This window comes from Mustela nigripes, chromosome 7 (genome assembly GCF_022355385.1).
Source record: "Mustela nigripes isolate SB6536 chromosome 7, MUSNIG.SB6536, whole genome shotgun sequence".
NCBI classification, from domain to species: domain Eukaryota; kingdom Metazoa; phylum Chordata; class Mammalia; order Carnivora; family Mustelidae; genus Mustela; species Mustela nigripes.
This window is the reverse complement of record NC_081563.1, coordinates 81,608,465-81,620,491: the sequence shown is the minus strand read 5'-3', so window position 1 is coordinate 81,620,491 and position 12,027 is coordinate 81,608,465. Positions and strand designations below refer to the sequence as shown.

At 43.4% G+C, this 12,027-nt stretch overlaps 1 protein-coding gene across 3 annotated transcripts in view; it reads right to left on the bottom strand.

Moving 5' to 3' along the window:
- Positions 1 to 12,027, bottom strand: part of NPAS2 (neuronal PAS domain protein 2) — a 153,228-nt gene that overhangs the window by 52,956 nt on the left and 88,245 nt on the right. For all 3 annotated transcript variants that reach the window (XM_059406269.1, XM_059406268.1, XM_059406270.1), the window contains exons 3-4: positions 7,563 to 7,711; positions 3,068 to 3,159 (exon numbers count right to left, since the gene is read on the bottom strand). In XM_059406269.1, the coding sequence (XP_059262252.1) occupies positions 3,068 to 3,159; positions 7,563 to 7,711 (241 nt within the window). The remainder of the gene's footprint in view (positions 1 to 3,067; positions 3,160 to 7,562; positions 7,712 to 12,027) is intronic.

The following is a 12,027-nucleotide window of genomic DNA, read 5'->3' as shown; positions in this document are numbered from 1 at the left end:
TTTTGCCGCCTCTCCTACCCACCTCTGTTAGGAGACATCTAGGAATGACAACAGACGTTTTTGGTGGTCACTACTGGGGTGGGTGCTGTTGGCATCCAGTGAGTAGAGGCCAAGGATGCTTTGAAAAGTCCCACAATGCACAGGACACCCCAATAACAAAGAATGATGAGGTCCGAGGCGTCGATAGGGCCAAGGTTAAGAAATCCCCAATAAGATTTATGGGTCATGGTGAACCCAGAGGTACATCTTGGTTCCTTTTGTTTCTTTTCCTAATGGTTTTTTAGTTCTATTTGTGGCACTCTTGGAGGTGCTTTAAGAGATGGGAGTGCTCTCGAGGATGTTGGCTGGACCTTTTTTTGAAAATGCAGGGCAGTATATTGGGAAAAGAGAAGCAGTTCAAATTATCTTCTTGTGCAGTGGGCCCAAGCCCCTCTTGGGCTTATAAAGCATGTGGGTGTTAAAAAACTGAAGGTATTTATAGATGGGAGGTAACTTTCATCAGATAATTGGGGTCTCCCATGAAATGCACAAGAGGGGTGCTAAGTCACTGCTTGGAGCACACTTGCCAGGGTTCTAGAGGATCCCATCAGCCCCATCTGAGGGACTCAGCAGACTCATTGCAAAGTCTCAAAGTGAAAGTGACAGCGACAGCAGCTTCAGGGATGCCAAAAATGCCACCATGGCCCCAGTTTTATACCTGCCACACACCAGAAGGAAACAAAAACACACCTTTCTGCCAATTCTGCCAATTCCTGATTCAACCACTTCCTCAGGTCAGGAACAAACCTCAGCTCAACCAATCATTCCTGATTGGTTGTCCAGGGACAACCTCTGGGCTAAGAGAAAAAAATGGCTGTAGCTTTTCTTCTGAATACAATTCAGAAGAAATGCTAGAAACCCGGTAGTGGCCAGCCAGCAAAAGCTGCCCCTTTGTCTGAGTCAACGTGTTCGGGAACTTGTAGCCATCCTCTCTATCTGCGAACACGGTACCTGCCTGGCTGGTCTGCAGCCAAGGCACTTTTTTCTTTCAAACCCCATGACCATGTGTGCATCCTCCCAGAGTCTGGGCTGGGGGGCTTTCCGAGAAAAGAGGGAAGGAGGAGGAAGTCATATCAAGAGGGCACCGGCGGCTCAGCACCTTGGGGGCTGATGGGTTCTGTCCTGCTTTAAAACGGGATCCTCATGGTTACCAAGGCATGGCATCTGAATTCCTCACAGTCCCTGAAATGGCTCTGGAAAAGGAGAGGTTGTGTGGCTGGAAAGGGACACACACACACACACACACACACACACGAATAAGCATTTGCCTAGTGGCAAATGGTGACAATCTCATCCTGTGGGGGCCCCGTGGGGCCCAGGCCATCCAGAAGATACTAGAAGTACTGTTACTCAGGACCAGGTCTGTGTCTCCTGAAGAGCAACAGGTCAGAACAGAAGCTTGAAACAGAGATTAATCTGAAGTAGTACTGGATGGGTTTCCCAGGCTCCTCAAAGCAGCAATTTGCCCAGAAGGCTAATCCCAGAAGGATTAACTTGAGACTTAATTCACTCATCGGGCACGATTCCTTCAGATTCGCTTCAAGGAGTCTATACTGGGAGCCAGGGAACGTGCAGAAGGAATATACATACCAATCTAAAACCTTACTTTTCTAGAAATTCTAGTCTCCTGAATCTCAGTCCTGCCTTTCAGCCCAAATATGTATCCATTTTTAACTTTTTAAAAGTCTTGTTTCCTCAGACACTTTTGATATCTTGAAACTCGGTGGGGGGAAGAAAAAGGAAGAATGTGCTACAGGCTCTTAAAAAAGAGGCTGGGTTCTATAGGGTTATGAGTTTTAACTACTGTCCCTAAGAATTAAAAGATAAAACGATTTATGTAAAGTAGCATAATGATGCATTAATTCAACATTATATTTCACAAGCTGCTCTAAATTTAACATACTTAAAATGCATTGCTTCTGGAGAAAGTTCTGTATTTTCTTTAAATATAGTTCCCATGTAGATTTAAGTATCTTTCATTTTATGCAAATGTTCATTAATGCGCTTATATTTCATAATATTTGGACATCTTCATTCTGGCATTTTCTTACTCCAGTACTTTCTGTTTTCTGCATAGTTAATCTATGTAAATTAAAGTTTACATCAGTCTTATACACGCACCTAAGATGAGATAAAGAAAGAAGCCACTTTCCAAAAACTCTGCCAGGAACTGCTGACATGTAGCCAGCATCTAACTTCCTTTCGCTGAGCTCATTTGTCTCGGTTTCCTCTTCAAGGGCCCAGACATGCCACGTCTGGAGCCTTCTCTCCCTCCACTGTCATGTCCATGCACTCCCAGCCTAATCCCCAGCTGAGACCTCAGAGCACCCCGCCACAGAGAGACTCATCCTCATCTCGGCAGAGGAGTTTCAGCCAAATGTAAACACAGGACACTGAAGAAGTCCACCGGCTCAGCTCGGCCGGATTTCCACAAATACATCCCTGTAGATGGGTGTGGGCACCTAACTTTCTGGAGGAAGAAATGTGAGCATCTTCCTCAGCCCAGAAAGGGCGTGTGCCGGGTGGGAAGGCCCAGGGTCACTTACGGTAGACACCCACATGGTGTGTTGATGTAATGTGAGCTCAAGTTAAAAGCCCAACTTTAAAAGAAGACTTTGGTTTTCAAAATGTGTTCTACTAAGGGAAACATATGATCATTGCATTCTAAAGAGGAGACTCTGAGCCACAAAGACAGTGCAGAGATGGGCTTTTTCCTCCCTCTTTCCCCTCTTACCTACCTGCACCTTTGTCCCTCCCTGGTCCCCCACTGGGTGTCCGCTGGTTGGGAGACCATGAGCGGGTTCACCCTGCACACACTCACATCCAGTTTGGGGATTCTTGCTTATGCTGCCAAACTCAGTAGCCAAAAAACAAGCAATAGCATGCAGGGCTTTAAGGAGTTTCTGCTTCAAGACCTCTTTCCAGGTTCAAGAACAGTTGTTTGCTTCAGGGATGGGTCTTATCTGGAAGAAGCGGCTACATTTTGATTTGCGACCACTAATTAAGCTAATTGGAAAGCGCATTTCACCTCCAACATCAGCTGGGTGAATTCTTCATTACTGAGGAATGAAGGTTTCCAGTCCTGCTGAATATCACAGATTTCCGTTTGCGCTGAGACTTCTAAAAAAAACAAAAAACAAAAAACCATAAATAAATGGTTATGTCAAAGGTATCTTGGAATTAGAATGGACAAACAAAGCACACTTATTTCTATGTAATTTTGTGTAAACCTATGTGTTGTTTAATTAAAGAAGCCAGGACAAGGAAACAGGTTATCCTGATTTCCAAGGACCAGAACTTTGGATGTAATGCGCGTAAAGGCGTCTCTTGATGTTTTCACATCCTTTTGATGAGGCTTGAGGAGAAGGAGCTACATTCTCCACCTATCAAGGCAATGGGAACAAAGACTGGGACGGTGGGACATGGTCCTAAGCTACAGCTTCATGGTCAAGGCAAAGCAGAAGACTTTAGAGATCTGACATTTTCAAAATTCCAGACACACCTTAGGCTTGTAGTGAATGACTTCCCGTGTCTCTGCAGAATGTCATGTATTTTTCAGCATTTCCCGATACTGAAGTACAATGTGTCAGACAAATACATGTTACTTAGTTGCTTTTAAAGCCAGAATTTATTCTTCTCAAACCTTTTCTGGATGGATCAATCCCTTGCTTGTTTCTGCAACTACCTTGTACTGAAGATGTTATTCACGTTTGTAAATTCAGTAGTCATTGGAATACAGAGGACCCCTTAAGTAATTGAGTTCTTTTACATTTTTGAAAGTGTATTTTGTTTTATTACTAAAATGTCTCTGATAAGATTATTACAGATAGCTCAAATGCTGTATCGGTCATATTTGTTCTTCCTTCAGTTGATCCTCCATCTTTTAAATTTTTTTTTTTAAGATTTTGTTTATTTATTTGATAGAAAGAGAGAGAGTAGTATTAAAAACTTGGCATCTGGAGGCAGACTGCCTTGTATAGATTCCTTACCAAGCTGACAGTCTCACTTGGGTGAGTGGCCTAACATCTCTGTGCCTTGATTGTCTCACTTGTGAAATAATATTAACTTAGGTGAGCTGCTGTGAAGCTCACATGTGTTCCTATACAAGAATCCTTAGAACAATGCCTGCCTGGCTCACAGGGAGCCCTGAACAGATGCTGACCATGGTGTTCTCTGCTCTACTGCGGATTCTTGTGGAGTTCCCGTCCACTTGGATTATAACTGAAGTTATTGTTTGTTTTTATTTTTGATTTAATCCAAATTTTGGTCTAACTGCTGTATTCCTCCATAAAATCTTTGATGAATTTTCTGCTTTCTTTGGAACGTAAAATCACAGAGGATGAGTGAGATCCACAGGTGATCAGGGTTGCCTTTGAGGGGGCTGTGCAAAGTAGGCCTTAGTCTTATAAAAAAGGTGAAGTAGAGATGGATGGATGCTCCTGATGTTAGGAGGCCGCATTTCTGCTGACTGATTCTTTCCAGGTCCCAATTTGACAATTCTGTAATTCTGCAGCGGACAGAGCCCAGCATAAATGTCATACTGATGAACTTGATCCCAGCTGTCCTATTTAACAGCTGTCCTGCTTCTCAGTGGCACTGACCTAGTTTGAGTAATTTGTGCAAAATATCTTAGTAATCGAACCAACCTGCTATTTCACTTAGCCAAATCATCATTCAGGAAACATAACCATTCTGATTAAATTACTGGGGCAGTTGGAATACTGCTGCAACACTTTGTTCCAATCCAGCTTGATTATTCTTCCCTGACTTTTAACAAAAGCAATTAACATATTCTTTACACTCCCCTGGGCAGCTTTGGAAGAAAAAAGGAGGTTTATCATAACTGTCATCTTTTTAATAGGTATATAAAATTATTAAAGAATCAATGAAAGAATAGAAAGTATAATGAAACTTTCTAATGTCCTAGCTGTGCCCTCTTCCATGAAATCATCTTGTCTAGGAAAATGTTCTATGAAAGAGAAGCATCACTGTAAGCACAGAAGAATCATAATTATCTCCTCAATAACCTGACATTTCTGACTTTATTATGTTTGGTGTCATGGTTAAGGGAAAAAAACAGAGAATTCTACTCTTCTTGCGTGTTAATATCTACTGAACCCTCTTAACCCCCGCTCCAATTTATTTATTTATTGTACCATCCACAGGTGAGCAGCAGGGTAGGGTGGTCAGTGCTAAGAGGTAAAAGGGTTTAAAGGAAAAAGGTAAAAGGGAGAGAGGGTGATTTGAGAAAGACTTAAGTTCAAGGATAGAGTCAAGTGGTAACTTCATGTTATGGAATACTATATACCAATGAAAATGAACTAGCCACAACAATGGAAGAACAGATTAACCACATAAACATGGTGTTTATAATCTTATGATTCCATCTGAATAAGGTCCCAATAGCCCAACTCTAGTATTAGAAGTCAAAATAGAGATTACTTCTGGGGAAAGCAGAGGTAATAGGAAGGAGGGGGCATCTACTGGAGAAGCTTGTACTTACCGAGCTGTGTTTACTAATATACCGTGTGATAAGTAATTTGATTGTACAGTTATTATTTGTATATTTTCTGTAAGTATTAAAAAGCTTTTAAAAAGAAAGAAATGCTGGGATAATTGAATATCAACATGCAAAAGGATGAATTTCAACTCCCTGTCTTATACCTTGTACAAAAAAATAACTCAAAATGGATCAAATACCTAAATGCTCACCCTATAGCTTATATGCTTGATACTTAATCTAGGGCTTAAAACTAAAAAACTCTTAGAAGAGAACACAGGTGATGCAAATATTCATATGCTTAGATTAGACAATGGTTTCTTAGATAAGATACCTAAGACACACATAAACAAGCACAACAAAAAAAGATAATTGGGCTTCAAACTTGGAAACATTTGTGTGTCAAAGGACATGGGTAGGGCGCCTGGGTGGCTCAGCGGGTTAAAGCCTCTGCCTTCAGTCCAGGTCATAATCCCAGGGTCCTGGGATCGAGCCCCGCATTGGGCTCTCTGCTCAGTGCAGAGCCTGCTTCTCTCTCTCTCTCTCTCTCTCTCTGCCTCTCTGCCTACTTGTGTTCTCTGTCAAATAAATAAATAAAATCTTTAAAAAAAAAAGTTAAAGAAACTGGGGGGAAATATTTGTAAATTATATATCTGATAAGGGTCTAGTATCCAGACTATATGAAGAACACTTACAACTCAGCAACAAAAAGATAGATAATCCAATTAAACCATGGACAAAGGATTTGAATAGACATTTCTCTAAAGAAGATATATGAATGGCCAGTAAGTTCATGAAAAGCTCAACACTATTAATCTTTAGGGAAATGCAAATCAAAACCATAATGAGATAATTGCTTCATACTCCTTAGGAAGGCTATAATAAACACCACACACACACACACATATCAGACAATAACAAGCGTTGGTAAGGATGTGGAGAAACTGAAACCCTTATACATGGCTTCTGGAGTATAAAACTGTCCAGCTGCTACAGAAACCAGTTTGCAGTTCCTCAAAAAGTTGAACTTGAGTTACCACTGAACTGAGCAATTCTAATCCTAGATATAAGTCCAAGAGAACTGAAAATATATAACCATGCAAAGAACCGTACATGAAGCATTATTCATACTGGTTAAAGAGTAGAAACAACCCAAAAGCCATCAACTGATACGTGGCTAAGCAGAATGTGGTATATCCATACAATAGATATTATTGGCCATAATGTGGAGTAAAACACAAGTGCTTGCTAAAATATGAATGCTGAGTGAAAGAAGCCAGAAACCAAGGACCACATACTGGATGGTCCCATTTGTATGAAATGCCTAGACTAGGAAATCTAGAAGGAGTGAAAGTAGTTGAGTGATTGTCAGGATTTGGAGGGAGGGGAAATGGGCAGTGACCACTTTATGGGATGAGAAAATTAGTATTAACGGTGGCACAGCCTTTTGGATACACTTAAAACCGTTGAATTATAAACTTTATAATGGCGAATTTTATGGCACGTGAATTATCTCTCAATCAAAAAAATGGATTTAAAGTAAGTAAATTCCTGATTTTCAGTGTATTTTTCCCATGGCGTACCTCAGAAGGCCAAAGAGTTCAGGGGCCATGGCAGGGGGGGTTGGAGAAACCAGTCCACTCAGGAGGAAGAATTCATTTGGAAAATGAATTCTTGGGCATTGATTCTCTTCCGAGCTGAATGAAAAATGCTTGCTGCAGACATTTTTAATCAAGACACTCCCACGGTTAACATCACTCCACTTAGGCTGGGTGCTACCTGTGAGGCTGCTTTAGATTCTCTCCTCTGGCTAATAAAGCAATTTGGGAGGAGAGTGTCCTTTCCCAAACCTGCTGGAGGTGGGGTATTAAAGAGGGTGGAGTGCCTTTGCCGGAGAAAGCCCGTGGCTGATGAGATTGGGCTTTGCTGGAAAGAAGAGAGCCAAGCAGAAGACCAGCTTGATGCAGTCATCACCAAAAAAGGGCAGGAATGGAATAAAAATGGAGACAAACGGAACCTTTACCATTGTGTTTCTGCAAAAATCCAATGACCTTTTCCAGCACGGTGGTTTTGTCCATTTTCCGCGTATTGCCAGGGAGCATGGAGCTAAGTTCTTTGATGAGAACATTGAACTGGTCCCGACGCTTCTTCTCAGACTTGTTTCGAGAAGCTCTGTAAACACAGAACACACAGGTTACTGGAACATTCCACTCCATAAAGGCTTTATTATGAAATGGAGGTACTTTCCAACGGAGTGTGTTCTGTTGTGATCATCTTATCAGAACCCTTTCAGGGAAAGTAAAGTTCGCCACATTTCAGAGTTGGATAATGGGGACAAAAAAATGTTTTTCCAGACTCTTGGCCACAAAGACAGACAGTGTTAATAAGCAAGTTCTGACTCAGATGCAAAACCTTACACAGATTAGCTCTGTTGCCAGATGCTGCTTGCTCTGACTTCATGGAGCTTTAAACTTCAGAGAGCAAATGACATGCTGTGTACACGGCTGCAGCCCAGAGGGTTTTGCTCTGAAAGCCCTTTCCTAGGCTCTAACCATGTCCCCTCCACCCCAGAGCATGCAGCCCTCAGCATCAAGTTACAAGGGTAAGCCAGGTGCCCTGAGTGTCTGGCAGAGAACTGTGCCACACAGGGCATATGTCCTGGCCTCTGCCCCAGAGCTTATCATCCTGTGGGGAGACAAGGCACATCCCACACGAAAATGACTGCAAAACCGTGCTCAACCTGGGGCCAACGTATGACAGAGAGTGCGTACGGCTGTCAAGCTGCTAAGCAGATGAACCTTTGACAAGATGACACAGAGGAGCCTTATATGCATAATACTTAAGAAGCCAATCTGAAAAGACTACATACTGCACAGGTTCCAACTATTTGACATTCTGGAAAAGGCAAAACTATGGAGACAGTGAGAAGATCAGTGGGCTGGGGATGGATAAATAGGTGGGGTACAGAGGGTTTTTAGGGCAGTGAAATGCCTTGTACCATATGATCATGGTGGACCCACATCATCTTACATTTGGCCAAACTCACACAATATCCAACACCAAGAGTGGGTGCTGATGGCAAGTGGGGACTCTGGGGGATAGTGATGTGTCAGTGTGGGTTCATCCACTGTATCCACTGGGGGCTGTTGGTAATGGAGAGGCTGTCCGTACACAGGGGCAGGGGATATATGGGGGCTCTCTTTACCTTCTGCTTGGTTTTTCTGTGAACTTACACCTACTCTAAAAAAAATAAAGTCTATTTTTAAAACGACACACTACACCACACATCTACAGAGAGATCAAAGTAGAGCCACTTGGCTTGAGGGGAGGGGACCTCTGAGCAAGCCTGGGGTCCTCAGGAACTGGAACAGGAAAACACACTATATGGGCCATTTTATAGATAGTCAAACAAGGAGCATGTGTCGCAGGAAGCCTGCCCTTGCCCTGGGAAGCAGCACCACTCTAGAGGCCTTGATCTTTAACGACACACCACAGACCAAGTGGCTGGCTCTCCACCCCATGGGACTAGCCCCTTATCAGCAATCACTTTAACTGAAGGTGATCGAAAGTGGACCCACCTTCCTCATTTCATCCAGGATGGACTTGTTCCACAGTCAGCTCACTGGGAGGACAGGGGCCTCAGCTACGGGGCCCATCAAACTGGTCTACCCGCTGCTCTCAGCACCCTGGGGCCTGGCATCAAGAGGCCCAGGGCAGCTGATCACTTATCAGGAGGCTACTGGCCAATGTATAGTCAGGACAGGGTGCTGGTGGCTTGTGACAGTTCAGCAAATTCCCATCAGAGGGCTGCACCTCCCCTGGGGTCGGTATCCATACCGACAAGTATCAGTGTCAATAAAGATTCTGCTTCCCCAAACAGCCCCTGCAAATATAGGGACACAGAGCAAATATCCTCTTCTCAGATGTCATAGGGCCATAACCACCCTGCTTGTCTCTACTAAGGACACACGACCTGCCTTTAATTCAACACACCCGTTGGCAAGCTGTCCTTTGTGATTATATCTTTGTTTGGGTTCTTTCCTGATAATACCTGAGGCAATTCTTCAAAGCTTACCTCAAGTGTGTGATCACCACCCATGCATAACCATCTCCTTTTCCTGACTTTTCCCTCATTCCTAACCTTCTTGGATTTGGGGGAGGACCTGACACCCTTAAAGGGTTCCTACAAAGGTCTCATTCCTAGCCAAGTAACCACCCTCATATATGTCTTCTCAGAATCACAGACTGAATGCAGGTGTCCAAGGAACACACTAAGGCAGCTTTTGCGAGTCTAGGGTAAAAAGCATTATGTTCAAACACATAGGAGAGAAGAAAGAAACCTTTTAACTTTCCGAGTGACTGTCTATGCATTATAAATAATTTTTTGGCCTAGATTTGAAAGAATGACATGAGCCTTCTTAGCCAAAAAAAGCTCTGCTCCTGTCCTAGTTTGCCCATTATAAATTATTTGTGAGCCGATAACACCCAGCTCATTATTACTCTGTTCTCTTCTTCAATGGGTGTAATGACAACCAACATGGCCTGGCAGAGAATACGATGAAGGCTTATATCATTAGTGACAGAAACACAAGCTTGTTTCCGTCAGCCTCCGCCTGAGACACTATGGTGCCCACTGGAAATCGGTCACTGTCAGCTGGATCTGTGGCTCTGAGGCAAGAGAAAGAAAATGAGCCTCAAATGACCTTATTTCCGATAAGGAGGTCGTCTTGGCAGGCCCCGAGACACCATGCAGAAAGTACTGGGACAACCAGCTGAAAGACCCCTCATCAGCCTCTGGCTTTGATTTTTCCTTCATGTCATTATTTACATTCAGTAAAATCCAGCTATTTGAAGTGTACGGTTCAATGAATTTTGGTAATTGTGTAACCACCACCCAAACTCAGAGACCAAACCGTTCCCTCGTCCTGAAAGGTATTCTCCTGTGTCTCTCTGGTTGATCTCCCCTTGATGACAGCCACAGGAAACCAGTGATCTGCTGTCACATTAGTTTTGCCATTTTTAGAATTTCATGTAAATAGAATCAGACAGCATATAGTCTTGAATGTGCAGTTAGCGTTAGGTTTTTGAGATTCATCTGTGTTGTCGTACACATGAATATTCCTTTTGATGGCTGAGTAGTATTCCATGGGGTTGTTTCCAGTTCAGGGGGATGGAGAATAATGCTAATTGGAGAATTGACATCCATGTCTCTACATAGACATGGGCACACATTTCTCTTGGGTAAATACATAGGTGTGAAATTGCTGAGTCATAGTCTTACTAGATGTTCCCTGTGATTAGATCCCGCCATGCGGTTATGCCAAGTGGCTGGACTGTGTCTACGTGTCCACCAGCAACCTAGAAGGCCTTGTGCTCCTCCAGACTTGTCAACATGTGGTATTGTCAGTCTCTTCTCACCTGAGGCATTGTGATGTTTCCTCATTGTAGTTTTAATTTGCAGTTTTCTGATTTAGTTTGCATCTCCTGATGACTAATGACACTGGACACCCCTTCACATGCTTCATGTTGTTTCGTATATGTTCTTTTGTGAAATGTCTGCTCAAATCTTCAATGGGGTTGTCTTACTGAATTGAAGAGAGAGAGGACGGAAGGAGAGAAAGAAAGGAGGATGGAAGGGAAGAGGTGTGTGGGTGTGGGTGTTTGTGTGTGCGTGTGCATGTGTGTGGGTGTGTTAAATACACGTCTATACAAGCCTGACCCTTTGGTTTTGAATGCAGGGCTCAAAAAGCCCCAGGTGATCTTTTCTGGGGTCCCCAAGGGACAATGGTTCCATTGATAACATTTGTCGGGCACTTACTAATGCAATGGGCACCATTTTAAATGCTTTACTTCTATTAATTACTTTCATCCTTGCAATGACCCTTGAAGATAGATGCTCTAATTCCCAGTTCACAGATGAAACAGCAGAGGCACTGAGATGTCGTGTGACTCACTGAAGTCACATGACCAGGAAGTGGTGGAGCTGGCTGGCCTGTGTGCCCGTGCTGTGAAGCAGTGCCCTCCCCTGTCTCCTCCAGCTCCCTCCAGAACCATCACCAAGCTATCTGTTATGGAGCCATGCACCAGTGCTCTGGGAGCACAGAACTAAGAGTGACAAATTCTGGCTGCTTGAGGTTATAGCTTAGAAACTAAACATCTTCTGCAGAAAAATGGCATTGCATGCTAATGGGATGATGGTGTTTGTGTTCAGGGAAGAATACTGCAGAAAAATACTGGAGAAAATACTAAAAACAGCCAACTGAAAGAAGCTTAGAGTCTAGAGAAAGAGAGGCAAGTCACACATCAGGGGCAACGTTTTAAGGGTTAGGTGAGAAGTTTAGACAAACTGCCAAAGGAGTTCACATGGGAAAGAGAGCAGCCATGCCAGGGGGTCAGGGAAGCATCAAGGGAAGGGGCTGATGCAAGGTGGCCTGGGGGGGCAGGTTGTGGGGACAAAACCAATGAAAAGGTGCACTGTCAGCTTTGAC